At 45.7% G+C, this 26,439-nt stretch overlaps 1 protein-coding gene across 1 annotated transcript in view; it reads right to left on the reverse strand.

Moving 5' to 3' along the window:
* The window catches only part of LOC144755663 (ubiquitin carboxyl-terminal hydrolase CYLD-like), a 277,022-nt gene that overhangs the window by 73,956 nt on the left and 176,627 nt on the right, over window positions 1-26,439 (reverse strand). Inside the window, exons 8-10 of the mRNA XM_078644830.1 lie at window positions 17,813-17,981; window positions 3,623-3,761; window positions 2,860-2,982 (exon numbers count right to left, since the gene is read on the reverse strand). Coding sequence (XP_078500956.1) covers window positions 2,860-2,982; window positions 3,623-3,761; window positions 17,813-17,981 — 431 coding nt within the window. The remainder of the gene's footprint in view (window positions 1-2,859; window positions 2,983-3,622; window positions 3,762-17,812; window positions 17,982-26,439) is intronic.

Raw genomic sequence — 26,439 nt, forward strand, 5'->3', positions numbered from 1 at the left:
TCCTCAGCCAAGATGGTGCGGCCAAGTGTGGAGAGTGTTTGTTCCCGCTCAAACGGCAGGTGCAAGGAAGTAATTTTAAGGTGCGGGTAAGTGGATGTGTTCCGTCTAGTATTCAAAACAGAAAACACAAATAGCAGCAAAATTAAATTAAAAAGAGCAAAACCGCTCGTAACACAATTTAATAACCAGCCGATCGTTGTAGTTCTTTCTTGTCAATCCGCGAGGTCGTGGTGCAATTCTACTGTCCTGCATGACGCGTCATATGATGTGAAGTGACTGGTGGCATGTTTTGGACCTGTGTGGCCGTGTGCTGTGAGAACATAGAGAATGTAGCGTAAGGGGGAGGTTTCCCTTCATGATACATTTGTACACATAACACCCCTCATGCAGCTTCTTCCAAGCAAACCAAAAGAACACTTAGAAGCGTTTAGGGAATCCACATGGACTGCCCCAGCACTGCGACAGAATGACCGACTGGCCAAACCTATGCTGCTGCCTTGGCAGTTCCGATTCTAGATGTGAACAAAGATGAAGACCTGCTGGGCATGCCTAGCTTGTCACTTTTAAGCACATGTCCCTGTGCTGTAGTGCAAGTAGATGTGCTGATGACAAAATTGTAAGGGCATGCCCTGTACTAATCTATCAGTAGCATTCTCTTGAGGGTTGTTGTGGGTGTTTGAGGAAACGTGTTGCTATTTGTCATTGTGAATACCTCATGTAGATTGATGCCCATTTATGGAAGAGTTTTTCTGCCTGCTGTGGCACAATGTATTTTTTGTAGGCCTGTTTTATACCTGCTCCTGTGCGCTGTTCTGGTGATTATATCTGGTTTAATATTATGGCTGTCAGATTCAGAACCGTTATGCCACGGTGTCTAAAACATATGCTTCTAGAGAGACCTCCCGCAGGGGATTCCTTGGTGGTTCCAGGACAGAAATGGACACCTGTGCAGCATGAGTTCACTGGCCGGTGGACTGTGGCTAGCAAGATCCCACTTGTCTGTGCATCACCAGTAGTGTCTGCTCCGAGGGAGGGACATGATGCAGTTATAGTACGGAGATTTATTCACAAATTCACGGATAATGTGCGCCTGCCCTTCTGAAGGACATTTTTTGCTTGGGATAAGCATTAAATGGGGACTTTGTTAACTGTGACATGCACGCCAGGGGATTGGGCTAGCGTCAGCACACAGCATTCACCATGTATTGATTTAAGACCTAAAAGCTGCTCGGGCTTACATGATGTTCTGCGATCTTACTGTTGCAGTCTGGAAAGGAAGACCATGCTGAAGCTATTGTTGTTTCTTGCGTTAAGGCCTGTTATTCCTACATTTTCAATAGATTAAAACATTGTGGAGAAAATAGAACCATGGACAACATAACGATAATAGTGGATAATGCAAGCAATGCCTGGAATAAATAAAACAAAACATAACATTCAACTTAGTAAATAAACATAAAAGCCTTAGTAGCATTTAGAGCGAAGTAATTAATTATTATTCAATTATAAAAAATATATTATTGTACCTTATGCTACATAAACATTTGTGTACAAGACCATGTCTACGCTTCCACTGCACCCCTGAGGACAGTCCATATATACAATATACAAGACCTTTTAATACAGGAGTAAACATAACATCGCTTGCCATTCTCTGAATGGTTCTTGTTCTCATTGAACCAAAATGGTCATTGATCAATGTATGGTGTCATTTCAATTTTCTGGGAGGTCCATACGTCTTTACTAATAACCCAGCACACACAGCTCATAGGATGCAGCAACATGTGCAAATCCTCCTTTTGTGAAATGAGGATTAGTTTGGTTATTTCAGGCACTGTTACGGGTTATGCCCCAAATATCTGATACATTCCACAAGTCATAAACTAGTGACCTAAAACTCAGAGCTTCTTTCTAATGCAGCACTATATTAGAACTTTACAAATCCTTGAAAAAGCTAGGTTGAACTGACATTAGGATTGTGATCCCCTATTTACAAACCACTGTAACTGAACAGATATGGTTAGCAATGCAACCTATCTGGCCCCTGCCCATAGTACTGCTCATGCGACTTCTCAGATGGCACTGATGTTGCATTCAATGTCCCCTGTATTAATGCCCATGAATGTAGTGCACACAAGGCAAGGACCTTGGACATACCATTTGAGCAATACACAGAAGACTACTCTACGCCCTTGTTTAATTTGCACATAGGATGGCCATAAAGCTACTCTATAGGCTGCCTACGGAGCTTCGTCACAGGTCAATTTAAGCACTATTCACCTGTAATTAGAGGGCACCTGTAGTGACCGAAGGGCACGTTGCATGTACCATATACAGAGCAATGCGTTCGGCTAGGCCATATGTTTCTGTTGTAAGAGAGCACAATTAATGGTCAAATGTCAGCACTGCGCGTGTTAGGTACTCAATGTGTGTTAAGCTTTGTAATGAGCATTGAAATGTCACTGGTGAGGGCATGTGCGATGTTATTCGTAGTAAAGTCATCTTTTGTGTCGTAAGCTATTCCCTTGTCTGGTGGATGGCTAAATATTATTTTACCCCTGCAGCCTCCATAAATGGCAGCTGCAGTATATTTTTGCATTGAACTTTTGCTCAATACGTAGCCTGACACAAACATAATAACATGTCATTATCTCATCCTCCCAAACATTCACAAACATTCTCAAGCTTTAGGGGAATGGTTTAAACTCTGTAGCAACATTCAAAGGTACAATAAAGCAGAGGGTGTAGGGATATCTAATGTTCTGTGCCAAAAGTTCTAATATAGTGCCTAAACTCAGTCCTGCATTAGAAAGAAGGTCTGAGTTCTGGAACAATAGTTTGTCAGGAAACATTACTCACTTGCGCAGGGGGTTGACGATTTCGGTGCGCAGAAGGTCACGAGTCTCACTATAGCTTTCACTGTCATTCTTGTCTGGGGGCCGGAGCAGCATGGTGTCCAGGACTGGGGTGAATGCAAACATGCTGGTGAAGAAATAGGAAGAGGTGAGGCACTGGAGCGGGGTAAGGCAAAGGAGAAATTGAAATAAAAGAAGTGGTAAAGCAGCAATGCCGAGAGAAGACGGAGGTGAGTCATGGAGTTTTGACGAAAGAGAATATCAATAGAAGGAAACAAAAAGAGAACATAAAAACTGCCGTAAAAAATGAGAGAAGGTAGCCTGTACTAGGGTAAGAGGCAAGAAACTGAGGGAATATAAGGAGAAAGACTCAGGGGAAAAGCAAAGAGATGGGAACTAGTGAGTGAGACGTTTGAGGGGGGAGGGTGGTCAGAACAGAGAAATTAAACATATTGGAGCTACATTCAACGCAAGAAGAGAGGAAATTTATAGGAGAAATTAATAGAAAAATAGATGGTAATGGCGATCAAGGAAGGGGGAGACAGCTATAAGGTTGCGAGGAGAAGAGGGAGAATGACAGAAAACCTAAGAGGTAGAAGCAGACATAAAAGACAACAAGAGATATGTCAAAATAAATAGGTTAAGAAAGACAGAAAGCAGGGTAGACTGAACAAAAGGTCATAGAGAAACAAAGGTAGACATTGAGTGAGTGAGAGATAGAGCAAAAAAGAGACAAAGCAAGAGAAGCAGAGCCTCCTCGTACTCACCTGAATAGTGTGGCATCCAGATAGCAGGAGTTGCAGTGACCCTGGATCCCCTTCTTCCAGCCAGTGAGAGGCTCTCCTTCCCGCCAGCCCTGAGGAGGGGTGTCCTCCTCCACCCGCTCACTGGTGTACTCCTTGAATGCTGCAGTAAAGACAGTGAGAGATGTGAGAAGATATAGGAGTGTAGGCACAAACACAGTGAGATTTATGGTCAGTGTTAACAATGGGATTAGCACCTGTTAATCCTATGCTTAAATATTTTGCTATAAAAATGGCAAATACTTTGTCACTTTCTTGCTCGGAGTGGATGGCACTGTGCTAATCCTATGCTTAAAAACTGCTAGAAAAACACACATTTGGGGTGAGCAGATTGAAGTGTCGGTGGTGTTGTAGAGTGCGTCACAAAAAGGAGCTGCTCTCCACCTCAAACTCGGGAACTACCCAGTGTTACCTGACTTATGTATCAACTCATTTGTCTTAAAAAGAAACCAGCACTCAGGAAAGCGTGTCTCAATCATTTATTGTCAAATCCCCAGGATTTCGGCTACAAAAAGCTTTGCTCACAATGTTGGACACCAATGTTACGTGCAATTTATACAACAAAACAAAGCCTGAGCAAAAAACAAACAAATTACTGCTTCACCTTTGTGTTCTAGCAAAATTATAATACGGTCATTCATTATTCTTTCCTAATCGGTTCATTACATAGTGTACAAATTAAATGCATTCAATCACAAACTGTCAATTCATCAACCTTTAGTCAACAAATGTCTGTAGGTGCATGCTTGATGCATATTGAGCAGTTCAGCAATTCACTTAGTATTTCTAATCAATATAAATATTGTTTGTGATGTGTGTTTTTTATGGGGGTGGGCATGCATAACGTGCAGAGGTCCTATGCATCATTTTAATGTCTCAGTAACTAACATTCTATATCAGTGGTTCTTATCCTGCGGTCCGTGGGCCCCTGGGGGTCTGCGAAGCCTACTCAGAGGGTCCATGATTGTTTCGAAAACTAAATAATATCTGCAGATTCATCAAGTACATTTAAAAAAGCAAACGTAAAATGCCAAAACGTTATGAAAAGGTGTAGAATTTTGAAATTCAAGATTAAAATTGAAGTTGACATATCCAACTTGTTTTGTGGGAGCAGCACATGTACATTTATTTATAACGTTTGTATAGCACGAACAAGACTCCAAAGGGCATCAGACGCTTCACATAATTGAAGGGAAGAACAAAGTAAAGGGGAAATTGCAAAGGGGGTAAAAAAAAATAACAATTAACCAATATCAATGTACCAGGATGGGAACAAACATTACTTAATAGGGTATAACAGACAACCCTGAGCTTTACAGTTTTTAGGCCAAAAAGAGTATAGTCAGGGGTCATTGAGAAAGCAGATGATCCATCACCATTTAAGGCAAGAACTTGTTCATTAGGATTATTTTAACTTCATGTTTGAAGGCAGCCGTGTGGGGGATTCTGTGGACTTCCAGTGGGAAAGAGTTCCAGATCTTCGGTGCCGAGCCAGAGGAAGCTCTAAGCCTCGTTCTCTTTTTGCGAAAGGTCTGAGGTTTCAATAGGAGACAATTTGCACTTCTTGATGGTCTACCCCCTCCCAATAATTCATCATGTTATACATGAAACATAATATAGAATGGACATTGATGGACGCCCTCAGTTGAAGCTTTAACAAAAAGAGACCACGTATCCGGTCTAAAAAGATAACTTGATATGCCAGTCTAGCAAACGGTTTCATCTTTTAGAATTTAAAACCCAATTTAGAAAAGTTCCAATCTGCCTACTAACATTAAACCGTTGTTTTTTATATGTGTTTGTGTATTACATAAAATATTTCTGTATTTGTGTATCTGCTTGATGAATGCTTGTCTATGTATTGTTTTGAGTTTCAAATCATAGAAATTGTTTAGGCCATTGGCCCAGGCTTCCACTTATGACTTAGTGGGGGTCCCTGGATTCCACAATGATCCGGGGGGGTACACAGAAGACAAAAGGTTAAGAGCCGCTGGTCTCCTCTACTGTCAGTGCCACCTACGTGCAGTCTTAACTTTTCCAGACTTCAAGCTATTTGTGTAAATGCCACAATGTAAATGTTGAAGACTAAGCGAATGCTTAATACTTCATGCCGTTTCAGATTAGACAAAGCACCACAAAAGGTATGTCATTTTTCCGTTCTTCAGTGCACTTGAGCAGTGTGTCTTCCAGATGGCCAGATCGAGGTACATTACAAGTATGAGGTTTAAATTCAGTAGACATTCTGAGGGATAGTCAGGCAAAAACAAACAATCAATCAAAGGTGTCTTTTGTCTAGTCAAACCAGGGTTTTCCCACTTTTTAAGTCTCGCCTGAGCCAGCGCATGAGCTGCTCAGGTGAGACTTTTAGTTAGTGGGCTTCAAAAATCTGACCACACACTTTTTGTGTGCCATCTGGCTTTCCTCACATCGCTCGCCGGCACCCTTACAGCGCACAATCACTTTCACTTTTACAGCTGCCACGGCAGCGTCACTTTCACGGGCACATGGCCAATGCCTGTTGTAGTACCTTGCATTTCCGGCATGATTCGGCCAATCATTCTATCACATAATTTGTTTTTCTTTTTCTGTGTAAAATGGGCAGAACCTCGCTATATCCATTTCAATCCTTAAACAGCATTAAAACGTTCCCCTCCTGGCAGGCCTGGCTGTAGAACACGGCGCCAGTGCCCATCCCTACTCTCAGGTACCAGTGTTTTATTTCTGCCAATAATTACTCCTTCCGCTGCCTCCCCTTATTTCTTCCTGTGACTCTGGCTCGGGTTCTTTTCCTCAGTATCAGTGACCCTGAGCATGCGCGTGTCAAAGATGGCGATCTCCTGCTCTTCACAACTACTCGTTCCGCGCCTCTTTTGGGCTCAAAAGTCTCTGATAACAATGGTGCTAACACTGAGCGTTTTAAGAGAGCTAGCGTTCCACACCCAACCCTTGCGTTTACAAAGGAGCACAGTGAGCCATAGAAGAGGAAATAATTCAGTGTAACTCTTACTGCTCCGTTGAAACAATTGCATCGTCATTAAGTGAGATTAATCCAACGCGCTTTCCTCCGAGTCTATCCCAACAGCCCTAGACAATTTGCTCCATGCGTTTTTATTGCTATCCAGCCATTTACCCTCATTTTAATATTTATTGACATGTTCATATAAGCTGCATTACTACAGTACTTTGCAAAACAATACAAGTAAATAGTTACATGCAAAAAACGCTATAGTTCCCCAATGCGTGACTGCAAGCTAAACAGGAACTTTGTACCAAAAAAAGGGCTTGCACAGATTGAATGGAGCACCATTTAGAAATAATATGGTAAACCTCATCGACTTTGGGCTGCAATGAAAACTATCCAACTATTTACGTATGTTACACATAAGCATCATATCTTGAACTTAATTCCCTTTACACTTCACTTTACTTGACACTCATCATGTATCTCACTCAAGCGATGGTTTATATGTCGTCTACATTTGTAGAGCGCAAGTTCTGCACTTGGTATGGCCTTGTAGTGCCTTTTTGGGAGTTAGGACCCATTACCATTGAGGGGTTACCATCGCAGGGGGCAGTCTGCCTCGCTCTGTGCTCTTTGGCTGTGCTATCCCGCCTTTGCGTTGGCATAGCCAATAGGTCTCGGGACCGTATAAGTGTTTAGTTATCCAGCACAATATCCTTGGTGCAACAACATCACCTGTTGCATGGTAAACACTTATAAGGTCACAAAGGCGAGACCTATTGGCTATGCCAAAGCTTGTTCTATAATAACTACTTCTGATTAATGAAGTCTTCCTAAATTATTAATAAATATTGCTGATGGTACAGCGATCATTTCAGACCAGAATTGCCTGGGGTACCCCATTCATGATTACAAGCAGCAACCACACCAGCGAATTTGACCAGATTTACTAGCAGCACCACCAGCGCATCTAACCAGATTTACCAGCAGCAACCATTCCAGTGCATCTAACCAGACTTACCAGCAGAACGAAACCGAAACATAGTGCCTCTAGAGGATTCACAAAATAACAGCCACAGCAGCAAGTAGAGGGACTGGCACCAGCAATTAACGTACCAACTCTAAATTAATTAACATGTAGCTATCAGCTTTGAAAGCATTTTTGAAAAGCAATCACCTTGTGTCCAAAGATCAGCGTATCTTTTTTCGACAATACACACTTTATTCAGTTAAATACGTGATTTTCATACTTAATGATCCAAACAAAAGCTCATTGAAAAAAAAGAAAGCAATTTCTGCAATATAATTCGATTTTTCATTATTAGTAAATACACATTTGGTCCTAAAAAAAGTCTGCTTGTGAACTGAATCAACTCTTCCCATGTACAACTACTTCACATGAACCAATTATGACCCAAAAGCCAATGCAGTACCATCACTAGCCAGGGATGGCTGCCATAATGTCAAGGGTGGCAACTATATGGAAAAGGTGGCCACCATTATATCACAAGTGGAAACCATTATTTATTTTATTTATTTTTTATTTTAAGGTTTTTGTAGAGCGCGTAGTAACCCGTGAGCATCCCAGCGCTAGAACCTAGAAAGTCAGGAGGGAGCAGTGGCGGAAAAGACGGGAAGATCAGGGGAAGAGGAGAGTTTTCAGTGTTTTTCTAAAGTGGAGGAGGTTTGGTATTTATTTATTTATTATTATACTAAGGATGTCATCGGTACGCGAGTAATCGTCACCTTTATGCCAGTGATGGTCATCTTTATGCCAGGGTCACCAGTCTCCTACAACAGGGCACCATATGGTCACCTACCAGGTCCACCCCTACTCCAGGGGTTTCAGCGCTATGCCAAGGGTGGCCATGATTAGGCAAAGGATGCCTACAATAAGACAAAAATTCCACCATTATGCCAGGACTGAATATCAAGTTCTAAAAATGTTTAATATATGTCAAGTGTAGGAGACTGGCTCTATATATACTACACCAAAATGAGGTATAGTGTGTATAGAGTCCAGGTGACCCAGAGGTAGGCAGCGGTTAAAGTTAGATAGAACCTTACTCTCTATTTGTGGAAGAGTGGTCGAGAAGTAAGGCAGTATCAGAGGACAGTGTTAAGCATTTGATGTACAAACTCAGTCAAAAAATACATTCACACATTCAAGGACTAAACTCTAGACCAATTGTTTTAGTATAAAAATATATACTGTTGTTTTATTTTTAGAACCAAGCAAGCCTGGCACAGGTAAGCATTAAATATATTACAGTAATAAGTTGCTGATTGTAGAATAGCTTGAAAATGCAGTAGGACTTGTACTTTCTTTGATTTACATGGGATGCAGTAGGTTGCAATATAGGCAAATACCGTACATAGAAAAGTAACGTAAAAAAGTAACTTACCTGTAATTTACTGAAAAAACCTATTCATTTCAAACTTAGTGCTGGAAACCTAGATTCAGCCCTGGGACATTTCCTACAATCAGGTAAGTGAATATGTTTTGGTTATTTGTGCGAATTTTAAGAATATTATAACTCCACACTTGGAAACTTTTTGGAAGAAAATTGTCAATGTTATCCTATGGAGGAAAAACAGGTTATCGGTTTACAGGTAAGTTATCGACTGTGGGAGTTAAGGTTCCGGGATTAGACTCAGGGGTTCCTCGTGGCCAGTGATGCACTCTTGTTACGTCTTCAGCGGCACTAGGGCAGCCGGGTTCAGAGTCTTGAGGCCCAATGTAATCCAACTGGGGATAGGGGGGCATCCGGTTAGTGGCTGCTGGCAAGCAGGCCACTAGGTTGTGGGAACAAAGCTCCTAGGGTTTAGGTCAGGGCAAATGGGGAAACAAAGTATCACAAAAGCTGCGCCCTCAGCTGCACTGAGGCGGCCGGGTGCAGAGTGCTGTTTCAACATCAGGCGCCCTGTTTTCTAGGGAGAACCTCCGGTTTGCAAAAGCACTGCAGGCAGGGAGAGGAAGGACTTCTGAGTGGGACCACCACTTCGAGAGGTAAGTTAGGAAGTTAAGGGTTGGTTGGGCACTGTTGCTTTGGGCAAACAAGGCCGTGGGGCGTCGGGTGCAAGGGGTGCCTTTTGGGGTCGGATCTTCTTACCAGCTCCTGGTCGCGGTTAGGGGGCCTTCTAGATTTAGACTGCAGGCGCCGGCTGGCTGCTTGAAGCAGGTCAGGGGTCGCCGGATCTCTGGTCAGGATCGCTGGCGTGACCTCCTCATGGTGTTTTTCCACTTGAGCTTGGGCTGGGTTCAGCGGGTGCAGAGTGGGCTGGATTTGCGGTTTCTGGCTGCTGCCAGAGGTTGCTGTTTTAACAAATCCGGTGTTCACAGGAGAAGCAGTCTTTGGAAGTGAGGCAGGCAGGTCCTCCGGGGTTTTCGAGGTTGCTGGCTGCAGGACACACCGGGATTTTGCAGGAGCAGGTTCGATGGGAGACAGGCCTGTAGGGCTGGGGCCAAGTCAGTGGGCGTCGTCCTCTTGTTAGCTGGCTGCAGTGCTGTTCGGTCCTCCTTTTCTTCTTGTCGTTTCTGGTTCTGAGGAAGCAAGGTTCAGGGTGCCCCTAAATACTAGATTTAGGGGTACAGGTAGGTAAAGGGTAGGGACCAATGAGTCCCTTCCCTGGGGTGTGTACACCCCCTATCGTGCCACCCTCCAGTGGGAGGGGGGAGGAGCCTGTCCCTGCTGGGGAACATCCTTTACAACGCGGTAATGACACTGCAGTGCCATTACAACGTGGGTTTCACAACACAAGAGGGCGCTCTAGGCTAAGGAATAGTAGATTTACTATTCCAGCACCTTCCCTACTGTACGTAGGCTGGTGTTGGAATAGTAAATCTTACTATTCCTAAGTCCAGCACCCTACAGCGCAAGTCGTGGTAACGACTGGCGTTGTAAAACCTGCGTTGTGATGGTCTGCGGTGTTTTATACCGCGTTGTATCGTCATACATCTGTCCCTGGTTGGTGGGTCCCCCCATCCTCAAGATGACGGGGTCTCAGAGTTGTGCTTCAACTCGCCTCCCCCACCTGAGGTGTAGAGTTGGCAGAGGTGGGCACACCTCTTACCCTCACTTGTTTTTCCCACCGGTTCTCCCGCCCAAAGTGGAGGGTAGAACCAGTTGAGACTAGTTGCTTAAACAGCGAATGGTCTGGGGAGGCCTTTGAAGCTTCCCCTTCGTGAACCCTGCCCATTCTGCGGGAGGAGGCTTGGCACCTCGCCCCAGGATGTGCATTGTTTCAGGCCCCCGAGGGCAGCAGGCTCTCGACCCAGGGGTCCAGAAACATGTCTGTTGGTGGCAGCCTAAGCAGCCACTCAGTCACTAGAAGTTGGTCGAGTTTCAGGGGGCCTCTCTAAGATGCCCTCTGTTGTGAATTTTACATTAAATCCCACACTGGCATCAGTGTGGGTTTAATGTGCTGAGAAGTTTGATACCAAACTTCTCAGTTTTCAGTGTAGCCATTATGGTGCTGTGGAATTCGTAATGACAAACTCCCAGCACCATATACTTTTAATGGCAGCACTGCACTTACAGTGCCCAGGAATGGACTTGGGCCCTGTAGGGGTACAGGGCTCATGCACCTGTACCCTAACCCCTGGCTTAGGGCACCCAGCTAGAGGGGTGACTGATCTAAACCAGGGCAGTGGCTTGTGGGCATGGCACACAGGGATGTGTGCCATGTCGACTATTCACTTTGCTCTGCACTAAGACACGCAGCCTGCAAAGGCATTGTGTGAGTGTCAGGGTACAGGACCTCTAAGGGTGGCACAATAAGTGCGGCAGCCCTTGAAGGCCTTCTCTGGTCACAGTGCCCCGAGTACCTGTGGTACCATTTACCAGGAACTGACCTGGCCAGACATGCCAATTGGGTTTAGGCTTCAATACATTTTAGGGAGGGAACACAGGCCCTGGGTACCCGATTAGAAGGAGCCCAGGGCACACTCAGTCAAAGAACATCAGAAATTCAGCAAAAAGTGGGGGCCTAACATGCAGCAAGAGGGCACTTTCGCACATCAAGGATGGACATCATTACGACAGGAATTGCCACCATTATGGAACGGAACCCCCTGGTTGGTTGGAAGGGGCATTGTTGTGCTAGAGCTGGTCACTTAAATGAGTGGTGCCACCAGATGACACTGGGGAGCTTACTAGACATGGTTATTACCAAGAAGGGTCCCCATGCTGAACAAACTTACTTATTTACATTAACATCCATTCAACAGGGAACTTACATGTCTATCTTCAGCTCTTGCAGTGCTTCAACATCCAACTACTACGCTTCCTCCAGACCCATCTCAAGCCACTTCATCTACCATTTGCATTCTTTTTCACTGGCCACATTACAGCAGAAACGTTGTGACTGACAGCATAGGGGGTGTGATGGGAGTGATTGAGCATGTTTAACTCTTGCATTATACGTGCAACTCTCATGGAGGGGGCGATGCAGCGTAACGTGGCACATGATGGTAGGGGGACACCAAATAGGAGTGACAGTAGGGTGCTGGAAGCAGGAGCCTCCATCTCATCTATGTGGGGAAGTATTGAAGGAATGCACACAGGTTTATTGCAACACATAACCTGAACAGCAGGAAGCACAGTGATGGGCAACAGTGCATTACAGGGTGATGCACACTAGGGGAACAAGATGCTGAACATTAAAGAAATGGTGCATTGTAAAGCAAGATAATTTAGTGATAAAGCAAGGCTTATAATGCAGTAGGAATGTATAGTCTTGAAATATTAAATACATTAAAAACTGCCCTATATCTTACTGCATTAATATGTTTAACAGTTACTGTAATGTGCAAAGTGTACAATGTGACATCTTCAGCCTTTTAAAGTGTGTGCTTGCCTAGTGTCTTGCACTGCATGAGGTACCAACTTTGGAAGAAAATGCTCTAACCAGGCTTCGGGAAGGACCCACACCTGCTGACTGCAATCCGCCATAGCGCAATATGTGAAAACATTTCTTTAAGTGAGATGAAAAATATAGCGAGCTCTCTAAAAGGGAAAATTTAAAATAAATTTGGAAATTCCCAAAGTGTGCTACCTGACCAGTATTTTGGTTTCTCTCAGATGTAAATGCATCCGGATTTATATATATCACAACTGACCTACACCTAAACCCCATGAGTACGATTGGCTTTGTCAATGGTAGTTAGTTTTTTAGGATAAATGAGTAACAACAAGGATTTGTTATAAATAATTAACCCTGAAAATGTTTCAGTTCTTACATTTCAATAGTATTGAGGCTTGTGGAAGGAGTTTTGGCCTTCAGTTATGTGTGCTTAATGTTAGATATCTATGCACTGTTTCTCTGCACATCTCGTCAACCGCCCATCTTCAACCGCACCACTTTCCTTTTCAGCACACTCTTTTCACTCTTCCCTGAATGCACTTCCTTGCATCTCCCCACTTCACAACTTCCAAACATATACTGCACTCACTCACATTTAACCACTTTATTTCCTTTTGCAGTGTAAATATTCTGCCATCTGTGTAACCCCTCCACACACATTTCCACAGAATTTCAATTGCAACTGGAATACATGACCATTGTTTTGTGTGCTCTGCAGAGAGGCCATACCACCAGCAGGCACTTTGCTTTGGCTTCAGCATCAGAGCTCTCAAAAACCCTCAAACACCTGGCATGGCTTAAAGTACGCACAGAAACAAAATACAGAAACACAACATGATTAAATAGCTAACTCTTGAGAAAGGCAAGACTAATTAAAATGTGAAATAAGAGAGGAACTAAATCGCTGACATGCATTGCTTTAACATTTTTAACACTCACTGTTCATGAATCAATCTACGTTTTTGGCATTTTTGTTCTTAAGGGCATGAAGATAGGGCCAGTTTTGATGTCATACAGCAGATAACTGTGTACAGTGCAAGCGTATATTTTACACTTTGCCGTGGATCAACTTTACAAAGGAACGAGAACCCTGCGCCTCTTTTTGGATCAATTTAGCAGGGGAACAAATACAGCAGCTCTAGTTCTAAACAGGCCAGCAACGTGTCGCCAGGGCCTGCGGTGCCACAGTGGGGGAGGTTAGCATAAGCTGGGGTCTCAGCACAATATACGTAACAGAAGAATAGCATTCAAACACATACCATTATCGAGAACAAGGTACCAAAACACACATGCTTACATCCACTCGTAAGTGTGATGAATGGGAAAGGGTGGGATCTATGCCTGTGAATGACGTAACTGCAAACACAACAATGATGGACAGAATGTGGATCAATGTCACACATTCACCCCAGTCCAAAGATCTGGGCCCAAATCCATCGTTTTTCCACTCCACACCACCCTGGGTTAGACAATGGCGATATGCAAATCAGCGCTGACCCTGTGCCCCATGGGAACAGTCCAGTCCGAACTACAAAAGCCATGTCCTTCCCAGAACGGAAACAAGCATCCGAGGACCGGCCCGGTTTCGAGGTAACACCTCTCTTCAGCCCGGCTAGCTTGATTCCAGTGGTGTGGAGTGCCTGGGACTCACGTCTGAGCATCCCCAGTACACTTAGAGCGGTAACTGCAAACACAACAATGATGGACAGAATGTGGATCAATGTCACACATTCACCCCAGTCCAAAGATCTGGGCCCAAATCCATCGTTTTTCCACTCCACACCACCCTGGGTTAGACAATGGCGATATGCAAATCAGCGCTGACCCTGTGCCCCATGGGAACAGTCCAGTCCGAACTACAAAAGCCATGTCCTTCCCAGAACGGAAACAAGCATCCGAGGACACATTCACCCCAGTCCAAAGATCTGGGCCCAAATCCATCGTCCCAGGCACTCCACACCACTGGAATCAAGCTAGCCGGGCTGAAGAGAGGTGTTACCTCGAAACCGGTCCGGTCCTCGGATGCTTGTTTCCGTTCTGGGAAGGACATGGCTTTTGTAGTTCGGACTGGACTGTTCCCATGGGGCACAGGGTCAGCGCTGATTTGCATATCGCCATTGTCTAACCCAGGGTGGTGTGGAGTGGAAAAACGATGGATTTGGGCCCAGATCTTTGGACTGGGGTGAATGTGTGACATTGATCCACATTCTGTCCATCATTGTTGTGTTTGCAGTTACCGCTCTAAGTGTACTGGGGATGCTCAGACGTGAGTCCCAGGCACTCCACACCACTGGAATCAAGCTAGCCGGGCTGAAGAGAGGTGTTACCTCGAAACCGGGCCGGTCCTCGGATGCTTGTTTCCGTTCTGGGAAGGACATGGCTTTTGTAGTTCGGACTGGACTGTTCCCATGGGGCACAGGGTCAGCGCTGATTTGCATATCGCCATTGTCTAACCCAGGGTGGTGTGGAGTGGAAAAACGATGGATTTGGGCCCAGATCTTTGGACTGGGGTGAATGTGTGACATTGATCCACATTCTGTCCATCATTGTTGTGTTTGCAGTTACCGCTCTAAGTGTACTGGGGATGCTCAGACGTGAGTCCCAGGCACTCCACACCACTGGAATCAAGCTAGCCGGGCTGAAGAGAGGTGTTACCTCGAAACCGGGCCGGTCCTCGGATGCTTGTTTCCGTTCTGGGAAGGACATGGCTTTTGTAGTTCGGACTGGACTGTTCCCATGGGGCACAGGGTCAGCGCTGATTTGCATATCGCCATTGTCTAACCCAGGGTGGTGTGGAGTGGAAAAACGATGGATTTGGGCCCAGATCTTTGGACTGGGGTGAATGTGTGACATTGATCCACATTCTGTCCATCATTGTTGTGTTTGCAGTTACCGCTCTAAGTGTACTGGGGATGCTCAGACGTGAGTCCCAGGCACTCCACACCACTGGAATCAAGCTAGCCGGGCTGAAGAGAGTTGTTACCTCGAAACCGGGCCGGTCCTCGGATGCTTGTTTCCGTTCTGGGAAGGACATGGCTTTTGTAGTTCGGACTGGACTGTTCCCATGGGGCACAGGGTCAGCGCTGATTTGCATATCGCCATTGTCTAACCCAGGGTGGTGTGGAGTGGAAAAACGATGGATTTGGGCCCAGATCTTTGGACTGGGGTGAATGTGTGACATTGATCCACATTCTGTCCATCATTGTTGTGTTTGCTGTGAATGACGTAAGGCTGCTTTGACGCAGGGACGGAGACTCCAACGCCCAAAACCATGACGCCGAAAGCCTCACTGTCCTATAGTGGATACTGTCATAGACTACAATGGCAATGAAGGGCTTTAGAACAGTAAGCCCTGCATCGAGCATCGCAGTTCAGGAACTTAATTTACTGCCTTACTTCCATCTTCTACTTCAGAGCGAGGTGGGGCAGGCAGCCTGGGACAGACAGCCCAGACTTAAACACATTGATTTGTTCAGAGATACAATTGTATCTCTAAATAAAGCAATCTAATTATTATTTGTACTGGAATGTGTAGGAATTTCAGGAGGTGCGCAGTCCCAGAGCCCTATTGGAGAAACTGCCCCGGATTAAAAGGAGTGCAGAGTTATGTTCTGCAGGGGAGTGTAGGGCGATATGCATAGTGACACCGCAGCAGAACACTAAAGAATACACGATTTTGTAGCACTGGGTGATACCATTCTGGGGAGCTTTAGGTGATGTACACTAGGAGAATAGAAGGTCATATGCTTCAGGGGAGTAATGAATGTCCCTCAGGGCAGCACTGGTTGATGTGCCCATCTGGAACACAGGGTGGTGGTTCTGTAGCGGACAGGTTGCTGAGCAGTTCGGGCGCAGAGTGACGTGCAAAGGAACTTACGGCGAAACAGTATGGGTGAACACATCAATGTGTGGTAGGTGTTAACCAACTGATGTCCGAGAAATCTCAGGTACACAGTTAAACCAGGTTGGATATTGTTGTGCTCTGGAACTTGTATTTTTGCCTTTATAAATGCAGTACTAGGGGTACGAGAAGCCAAGGGCAGTTTTTTTAGATAAACTACTCATACCTGACATTTTAGACGGCAGCGCTATTTCCTACCTTCTTCTGTAAAGTATTTTAGTGTTTTGTTTAAATCGATATAGACAACAATGGTCCTAGACTGGATTACAATCTAGTTAGGAAGACATTCATTATTTTCAAGAACATATATGGTATATCATATAGCACACATACAGATGCAAACTTACAAGCGGCTTCATGTTTGGTATGGCGCCTACCATTGGTCTTGAGTTTTAGGCCATAAGTATTTAGTATAAACTATTTCTAAACCCTTATTGATGATAAAATCAAAACTACACTTCCCAGAAACCATTTTTTTTGTTAGAAAACAAGAAATAGATGAGATGAAATGAAGTGACATGACATAAACCACTTGGAAGCTATGTACAATAGAGGGCGGGTGAAACACATACATACTTTTTCTCTTTGTTGTATCTGAACCTCAGCTTCTGTTTTGTTGCTGCTTTAATGCCTTCTCTGCTTTTTCGATGCCAACTTTCTGAACCAAAAATAGCTTTCAGCTTAACCTGCTTTTTACATTACATTTCGAAGCAGGTACAAAGCATCCCATTAAATAATTTGTCATGACGTGTGAAATATAAGATTTATTGAATCTTGGCGAATGATTTCTGTGAAGACTGTAGTCCTTATTACGATGTAACAATAAAAACATACAATGCTCTTGCAGGGATATCATGCAGTAAGTGAACTCCTAATGGTGTGGGCAGCTCAACCAATCCATAAGGCAGCAATTTCACATAAAAACTGGGTGTTTCTTATGCTTTTATTTCCATAAGGGATTTGGCATTTGCATTCTATAAGTGGCATTCATAAGGCTAAATCCAAATGCACTGTCTTTTTGCAAATACATGCAACACCAACAGGTTTAGCACACAGCACAGCATGAACCAACACTCAATTTCTTGGCTTCTGTTTTCACACAGAAAACAAAAATGTTGAGGTGTACTTTATCTCTCACACTATTAAGGTAACATCTTTAAAAAATAATAATAATAATAATCATGCACAGATCTGCCACATGTATGGCATTGATTTAAAAAATCTATTTCATAGGATCTATCAAAATACTTTTTCAGCGCTATATACGATCCCCCTGCAGCACCATCCTTTGCTATCAACTCCTTAAACATCATTACATTAGAAGGCATTCTATGTCACAGGATTGTCAATTATCCTAATACAGAGCATATGTTCATATAGGTTACAGTTGCGATGCATAAGGCGATGCAACTCCTCTTACACTTACCAATGGAGTTGCAGCGGTTAATCTGATTGGTGGGCATGTGCAGGGAGGCGAATCTGGAGTCAGGCCGGCAAATCCTCAGCTTGACAAATAGGGCCTTGTAGGGGGCGCACTGGAAGTAGCGGACGCCCCGCCATGTGCCATCGGTGCAAGCCAGTGGCATGGGATCCTCCTGGAAGGGAAAGAAGCGTGTATGATTTAACATAGGACAGGATGTCACTGAGTGGTGTGAAACCAGGACATGGGTTCAGTGATGCCCTACGCACAGGTACTCCTATCGTACATATGTCTTCTCCAGCCCAGTGTCCACGATCACTGCTCTTTTACAAACCTTAGACGGGACCATTGCCCTGCACAAGATAGTATCAGCAAACATGGTTGTCCTACGTAACTCGATATGACAAGTCTCCAGTTCAGATTGGTGACTGGCGGGCACTGCTGGTCTTCTACCCTTGGCACCTTTTTACCAGGACTGCTAAACGCTAATCCTGCTGCCTCCTCTGAGGTTCTGGACTGCCTTTATGTCTATGATCGTCTAAGTCAGCATTTTGGTAATCTAGATCTTTGACCCTCCTCCTGCTAGTCAATCAACTCCAAAGATTCCATACAACGTGTTTGGCTTGCTGTGAATTTTTTGTCAAAATGTTGATATGATCAATGAAATGGTAAATTGGGGTGAGTCGTATGGAGGTGGCAAAAGCTTTTTTTCCTATTTAGCATCCCACAGGACGTCACATTGAAGCAGTAACTCAAACACTGCCACCCTTTACAAAGCAAATTTTGAATTAACAGTATTATTATTCTAAGTCAGAACTGTTCTTCCGGTTTCCAGAGCATAAACACAGAAACACAGAAACCTTAAGCATTAGGCAAGACTGGGCCCACTCGAGGTGGGTCCTCGATCATTTGAAGTAAAGTGAGGTTGCGAACGGGTAGCAATTTGTTCTATATTTTATTGTTGTACTCCACATTATTCATCTTGGAAGCTAAGTCAAGAGGACCTCTTCTTCTGTGCCGTATTCATGCCCTTTAGCCAAGGGAAGAGTCCCAATATCGCTCTACTCCGTTCCTGCAATGGTTTTCATTGAAGAGGATGTGTCCTAACCGCTCGAGCAGTCGACCTCAAAGCTGGGTAACTGGGTTCAAGTCTCGGCAACGACGTTCACCATCCTGTGATTCTGGGCAAATCAATTAATCGCCCGTGCCTAACAAAAATGAATGTGTCAGTCGAACGTAACTGGTGTACATGTAAAGCACTCTGATACCTTCGGGTCGAGTTTGCACTATATAAAACTACCCCAAAAAAACTTTAAGCAACAGACTACTTATCGTGAGGCAATCGGGCATCCATGTAATTGTTTTCCAAAAGATTTAAATATTCAAGGGATCTGCTTATCTAATTTCAGGTGTTTTCTGGTCTCTATATTTGTGGTTAAAGTTAATGTAGATAACTTGCATACATCACCACACGTGTCCCCGGCTCATTAAGTGATGGGACTCAAGCTGTACCTTACCGATGAGACCCAAATTGGCTGAAATCGATCCGAGGTTGCCTGTGTTTCTGCTTAGAGAGCGACTGGCAGTTTGAGCTGGACTATACCTATTACAGCAGGACCAAGGCTGATTTACATATAGCTGGTTCCTATGGGACATGGCCTAGTGGCCACAAGAACGATGGACTGGACTGCAGCCCAAAGCATTTACCAGTGGCCGAGATTAATTGAAGCAATACACGCATTACTTTTTTGTCAGTTCATCCAACACTTTTTTGTTTTTCAGTTGTTTTCTGCTGTCAGATCGGCTCTTATAATAGTGCATTAGGTTGTCTATGAGCAAGGTTCTGAAACCTTATACAGGCTTTTTGATATGCAGTCTGACGAACAGAGACTTTCACAGGAAAATATAATTTTTTAAGACTAGGGTTTGGGCTGTGATGATATCCGTGCAGTATTCTATGAACAGTTCATTTTACCACATGAATGAGAGGCAAAATTTAAAGGTAGAGATTTAGTGAGTAGGGGGTTGACACCAACAACTAGACATTCAAAGGTGCAGTATTCTGGACAAAAGAAAGATTTAAAGGGAGGTGTGTCTTTGTACAAAGGACAACCTTCCTCTGTATCAGTCATTGACATCCATGTAAAGCGACACAGAATTCCGTCAATTTGAGGGGGAGAAGGTCAGGTTCCGGAGTACAACCGGTAACAGCACCTCTGCAGTTGTGCAGAAGGCCATACGTGAGCAGATGTTGTTAAAGTAACAGGGGATGTTTCCATTGCCACTAAGCAATATAGGACTAGAATTTTAGGTTGTGGCAACCTGTGCGGCGATGGGCGGCTCTATGTTTGTAGTGGTAGAGTACTTAGAGTAGGCATAAACATGTCAGTCTGGTGTGAGTGGTAGGCTTTTGTTTGCTCTTGGAACTGTTATATTTATGAAATCCAGATGGACGTTCTTTGAACCAAATGTTCTTCATGCAGTTAAACCACATAAACGTAAGGAGAACAAAGTTTCTCTAACCTGCCTTGTTCCTCTGTGACACAGCAGCACAGGAGATCAAGCTGGGTGACACTTTCTTGTGCTCCATGCCTGCTCTGTCACTTTCTCTCCACAGTTCTTCTCGTCTCACTGGTTTACTATTTTAGAACAGTGCTCCAGGGAGGGACGTGGAGTCGTGTCTTCTCCGACTCGCTCTTATTGTCCAAGCTTGTATTAAACAACTGTCTTTCTGCACTAAGGTGCACTTGGGATTGCCCAGCATATGACATGTCTCAACCACAGACTCTCTACAAAAACTAACAGGGGAATGATAGCTGCATCTAGTTAGCATGAGAAAGGCAAGTTCCCTGGCCACGCCCCTCTAATCAAATCTTTTTATGAAATTCTAGAAAAATATTGCCTCTATTGAGGATGCTCAATAATAGCGATACCGTGAGTTCAATTGAGTGTCAGCTCGCGGATTCACAATTTCAAAGGCGCCATTTGATTGACTGCTACAAATGTCTGAAATGCCAGCATTACCCTGCATTTGTGCACGTATGTATGTACTCTTGGTTCTCAGACAACCAGATAATTAGACCATAAATAAGAATGACTTGAAAATCAGCGCTCTTTATTGCTATTTAATGAGTTATGGAGTTTGGAAGAAAGCTCTGGGTAGGAGTCTACGGGACTTATTGTAGCCATTAAAAAAATTCAAATGAATACATTCGATGCAATTTGGAGGACTGATCATTCTCTATGGAGTTGCTGAATATTAAGTCATGACCTAGTCTAATCAGTTAGAACAAAATTAGGTAACCCAATATTCCCTCAAGATACGGGCAAATAACATGAACGAGAAACTCCTGAAGGAATATTTTCAAATTAATTTTTGTTATAACTTTTAGGTTGGCCATTCAAGATCCAATCAAGACATCTCAATTGATGAATATCATTTATGTAGAAAGAACCTTTCGAGGGCATAGAAAAAAGACAGGTAAGTATTCTGTGCTACTATATGAAACAAGCATTGGAAATGCAATAGGTCTCGCATTAGGAAAGTTTGAGCGATTGGTATTGTAAATGACACTTTTTTATTTATGTGTTGGTTTTGAACATAGCAAAATTAATAGCTTAGTCAGTTACAATGTCAATAGTTTTAACTTTCGCAAAAGTGACACCTATAGCATTTGTAATGCAATGTGTGTTGTATTTACGTGACTTAGATGTATTGATATTACAAATAACAATGGCTTTTAATTTTGTAAATAATTATTACTTAAATAAAATGTATTGTAATTTATAATGGCAATAGCTTAAACGTTTGTAAATAACTTTTGTGAAGATTATGTTCAGTGTATTTTATTGTGACGAAAATCCAAGAACATTGCATTTGCACCTACACACACACACACACAGAGCCACACACACACACACACACACACACATATAGATGTGGTGGTGGTGGATCTGGGGGATACGGTGGTGGTGGATGTGGTGGTGGATGTGGTGGTGGATGTGGTGGTGGATGTGGTGGTGATGGTGGTGGATGTGGGGTGGATGTGGGGTGGATGTGGTGGTGGATGTGGTGGTGGTGGTGGATGTGGTGGATGTGGTGGAGGTGGTGGATGTGGTGGTGGTGGATGTGGTGGTGGTGGATGTGGTGGTGGTGGATGTGGTGGTGGTGGATGTGGTGGTGGTGGATGTGGTGGTGGATGTGGTGGTGGATGAGGTGGTGGAAGTGATGGTGGTGGGTGTGGTGGATGTGGTGGTGGTGGATGCGGTGGTGGATGAGGTGGTGGATGTGGTGGTGGTGGATGTGGTGGATGGGGTGGTGGTGGATGCAGTGGTGGTGGTGGATGTGGTGGTGGTGGATGCGGTGGTGGTGGAAGTGGTGGTGGATGTGTTGGATGTGGTGGTGGATGTGGTGGTGGATGTGGTGGTGGATGTGGTGGTGGATGCGGTGGTGGATGCGGTGAGTGTGGTGGATGTGGTGGTGAATGCAGTGGTGGTGCATGTGGTGGATGTGGTGGTGGTGGATGTGGCGGTGGATGTGGCGGTGGATGTGGCGGTGGATGTGGCGGTGGATGTCATGGTGGATGTCATGGTGGTGGTGGATGTGGTGGTGGATGCGGTGGATGTGGTGGTGGTGGATGCGGTGGTGGTGGTGGATGCGGTGGTGGATGCGGTGGTGGTGGAAGTGGTGGTGGATGTGTTGGATGTGGTGTTGGATGTGGTGTTGGATGTGGTGGTGGATGTGGTGGATGCGGTGGATGTGTTGGTGGTGGATGTGGTGGTGGAAGTGGTGGTGGATGTGGATGTGGTGGTGGATGCGGTGGATGTGGTGGTGGATGTGGTGGTGGTGGGTGTGGTGGATGTGGTGGTGGATGTGGTGGTGGATGCGGTGGTGGTGGTGGATGCGGTGGATGTGGTGGTGGTGGATGCGGTGGATGTGGTGGATGCGGTGGTGGTGGAAGTGGTGGTGGATGTGTTGGATGTGGTGGTGGATGTGGTGGATGTGGTGGTGGTGGATGCGGTGGATGTGGTGGTGGATGTGGTGGTGGATGCGGTGGTGGTGCATGTGGTGGATGTGGTGGTGGATGTGGTGGTGGATGTGGTGGTGGATGTCATGGTGGATGTGGATGTGGTGGTGGATGTGGATGTGGTGGTGGATGCGGTGGTGGATATGGTGGTGGTGGGTGTGGTGGATGTGGTGGTGGATGTGGTGGATGTGGTGGTGGATGTGGTGGATGTGGTGGTGGATGTGGTGGTGGATGTGGTGGTGGATGTGGTGGTGGATGTGGTGGTGGATGCGGTGGTGGATGCGGTGGTGGATGCGGTGGTGGATGCGGTGGTGGATGCGGTGGATGTGGTGGTGGTGGATGCGGTGGATGTGGTGGATGCGGTGGTGGTGGAAGTGGTGGTGGATGTGTTGGATGTGGTGGTGGATGTGGTGGTGGATGTGGTGGTGGATGCGGTGGATGTGGTGGTGGATGCGGTGAGTGTGGTGGATGTGGTGGTGGATGTGGTGGTGGATGTGGTGGTGGATGCAGTGGTGGTGCATGTGGTGGATGTGGTGGTGGATGTGGTGGTGGATGTGGCGGTGGATGTGGCGGTGGATGTCATGGTGGATGTCATGGTGGATGTGGAGGTGATGGTGGATGTGGAGGTGATGGTGGATGTGGTGGTGGATGTGGTGGTGGATGCGGTGGATGTGGTAGTGGTGGATGCGGTGGTGGTGGTGGATGCGGTGGTGGTGGAAGTGGTGGTGGATGTCTTGGATGTGGTGGTGGATGTGGTGGTGGATGTGGTGGATGCGGTGGATGTGTTGGTGGTGGATGTGGTGGTGGAAGTGGTGGTGGATGTGGATGTGGTGGTGGTGGATGCGGTGGATGTGGTGGTGGGTGTGGTGGTGGATGTGGTGGTGGATGTGGTGGTGGATGTGGTGGTGGATGCGGTGGTGGTGGATGTGGTGGTGGATGCGGTGGATGTGGTGGTGGTGGATGTGGTGGTGGTGGAAGTGGTGGTGGATGTGTTGGATGTGGTGGTGGATGTGGTGGTGGATGTGGTGGTGGTGGATGCGGTGGATGTGGTGGTGGATGTGGTGGTGGATGCAGTGGTGGTGCATGTGGTGGATGTGGTGGTGGATGTGGTAGTGGATGTCATGGTGGATGTGGATGTGGTGGTGGATGTGGTGGTGGATGTGGTGGTGGATATGGTGGTGGTGGGTGTGGTGGGTCTGGTGGATGTGGTGGTGGATGTGGTGGTGGATATGGTGGTGGTGGGTGTGGTGGATGTGGTGGTGGATGTGGTGGTGGATGCGGTGGTGGTGGATGTGGTGGATGTGGTGGTGGATGCGGTGGTGGTGGATGTGGTGGATGTGGTGGTGGATGTGGTGGTGGATGTGGTGGTGGTGGGTGTGGTGGTGGATGTGGTAGTGGATGCGGTGGTGGTGGATGTGGTGGTAGATGTGGTGGTGGATGCGGTGGATGTGGTGGTGGTGGATGCGGTGGATGTGGTGGATGCGGTGGTGGTGGAAGTGATGGTGGATGTGTTGGATGTGGTGGTGGATGTGGTGGTGGTGGATGTGGTGGTGGATGTGGTGGTGGATGTGGTGGTGGATGTGGTGGTGGATGCGGTGGTGGATTCGGTGGTGGTGCATGTGGTGGATGTGGTGGTGGTGGATGTGGTGGTGGTGGATGTGGTGGTGGATGTCATGGTGGATGTGGATGTGGTGGTGGATGTGGTGGTGGATGTGGTGGTGGATGTGGTGGTGGATGTGGTGGTGAATGTGGTGGTAGATGTGGCGGTGGATGTGGCGGTGGCGGTGGATGTCATGGTGGATGTGGAGGTGATGGTGGATGTGGTGGTGGTGGATGCGGTGGTGGTGGATGCGGTGGTGGTGGATGCGGTGGTGGTGGTGGATGTGGTGGTGATGGAAGTAGTGGTGGTGGATGTGTTGGATGTGGTGGTGGATGTGGTGGTGGATGTGGTGGTGGATGTGGTAGTGGATGTGGTAGTGGATGTGGTAGTGGATGTGGTAGTGGATGTGGTAGTGGATGTGGTGGTGGTGGATGTGGTGGATGTGGTAGTGGATGTGGTGGTGGTGGGTGTGGTGGATGTGGTGGTGCATGTGGTGGTGCATGTGGTGGTGGTGGATGTGGTGGTGGATGTGGCGGTGGATGTCATGGTGGATGTGCTTACTAAAACTAGTGACAAACGACGGAAGTAGGTAACCAGCACAAAAAATGCCTGATTTCAGTAAGAAAGAAAATACATAGAGCCGACATGATAACATGGCGTGTGCTTTACAATCACAGCAATGGCAAATGCATTTACGGAAAGATGTGAGTCGAGGCAAGGGGGTAATAAATGAGTCACTTCTCCAAAGAGTGTAAGTCTCTCTCAGTGAAGGAAGTGCTACTGCCAGCTGCTGTTCGGTCAGAAAATTGGTTGTGATTTGGGCACCACACACGCCTATCTCGTGACGACCGCCTATGCTAAAAGGACTTAATTTGCATAAACACAGCCAGCACACGAGTAGTCCAGCTCACAGCTCGGTGCATTCAAATAGACTTCTCATTTAATGAAAAGAGTCGATTCCAAAATAGAAATCTAAGACTGGAATGGTAAACTATTTTGAGATAATAATGTGACGGTTCGATAACAGAATGATTGGAAGAAACTCGTCTTGATGGATTTACTGAGTGCAGCTTTTTGGCATTAATGGCGGTTCATTTCCCTTCCCTCTCGCGGTCAAACCTCACTTTTGCATTGAAGGAAATTACAGCTGCAGCAGCTTTAGAGCATGGCCTCATGAAGTATAAACTGCCCTTTTCTCTCAGAATGCGCAAAGAGGAATTACTATCAGTAATCATGCCACAGGTCCGGCATGGCAGAGTTAATTGCCCACAAAAAGGATTCCACAAAACAACGGTACACTAAACTAAAATGGGATGAAACCGATCAAACAAAAAAATACCTCTAGCAGATCAGTGCGGTTCCGTTTACACATACTGTGGCACTTTAAAAAAAAGATTTTCAGGGCCGTCGGAGCTTGGAAACACGAGCGCTCGTGAAGCCACTATAAGCAGCATGGCACATTACGCACAAATAAAAAGAAATGACAGGGCTGTCGGAGTCCTGGGATTGAAAACACGATTGGATAAAAAAAATGTATAGGGCCGCCTGAGCTTGGAAACACGAGTGCTTACTAAAACTAGTGACAAACGACGGAAGTAGGTAACCAGCACAAAAAATGCCCGATATCAGTAAGAAATAAAATACATAGAGCCGACATGATAACATGGCGTGTGCTTTACAATCATAGCAATGGCAAATGCATTTACGGAAAGATGCGAGTCGAGGCAAGGGGGTAATAAATCAGTCACTTCTCCAAAGAGTGTAAGTCTCGCCCAGTGAAGGAAGTGCTACTGCCAGCTGCTGTTCGGTCAGAAAATTGGTTGTGATTTGGGCACCACACACACGTCTATCTCGTGATGACCGCCTATGCTAACAAGAAAGGAAACAAGACGGAGGGCATTGCTGTGGGGAGGGGGGAGGAGAAATGCGACACGGCGGGCAGGGGAGGGGGCGGAGCGGGGAGAGCGGCGATGAGGGTGTGAAGCAGCCGGGGCCTTTGAAGTGAA

This window comes from Lissotriton helveticus, chromosome 5_1 (genome assembly GCF_964261635.1).
Source record: "Lissotriton helveticus chromosome 5_1, aLisHel1.1, whole genome shotgun sequence".
NCBI classification, from domain to species: domain Eukaryota; kingdom Metazoa; phylum Chordata; class Amphibia; order Caudata; family Salamandridae; genus Lissotriton; species Lissotriton helveticus.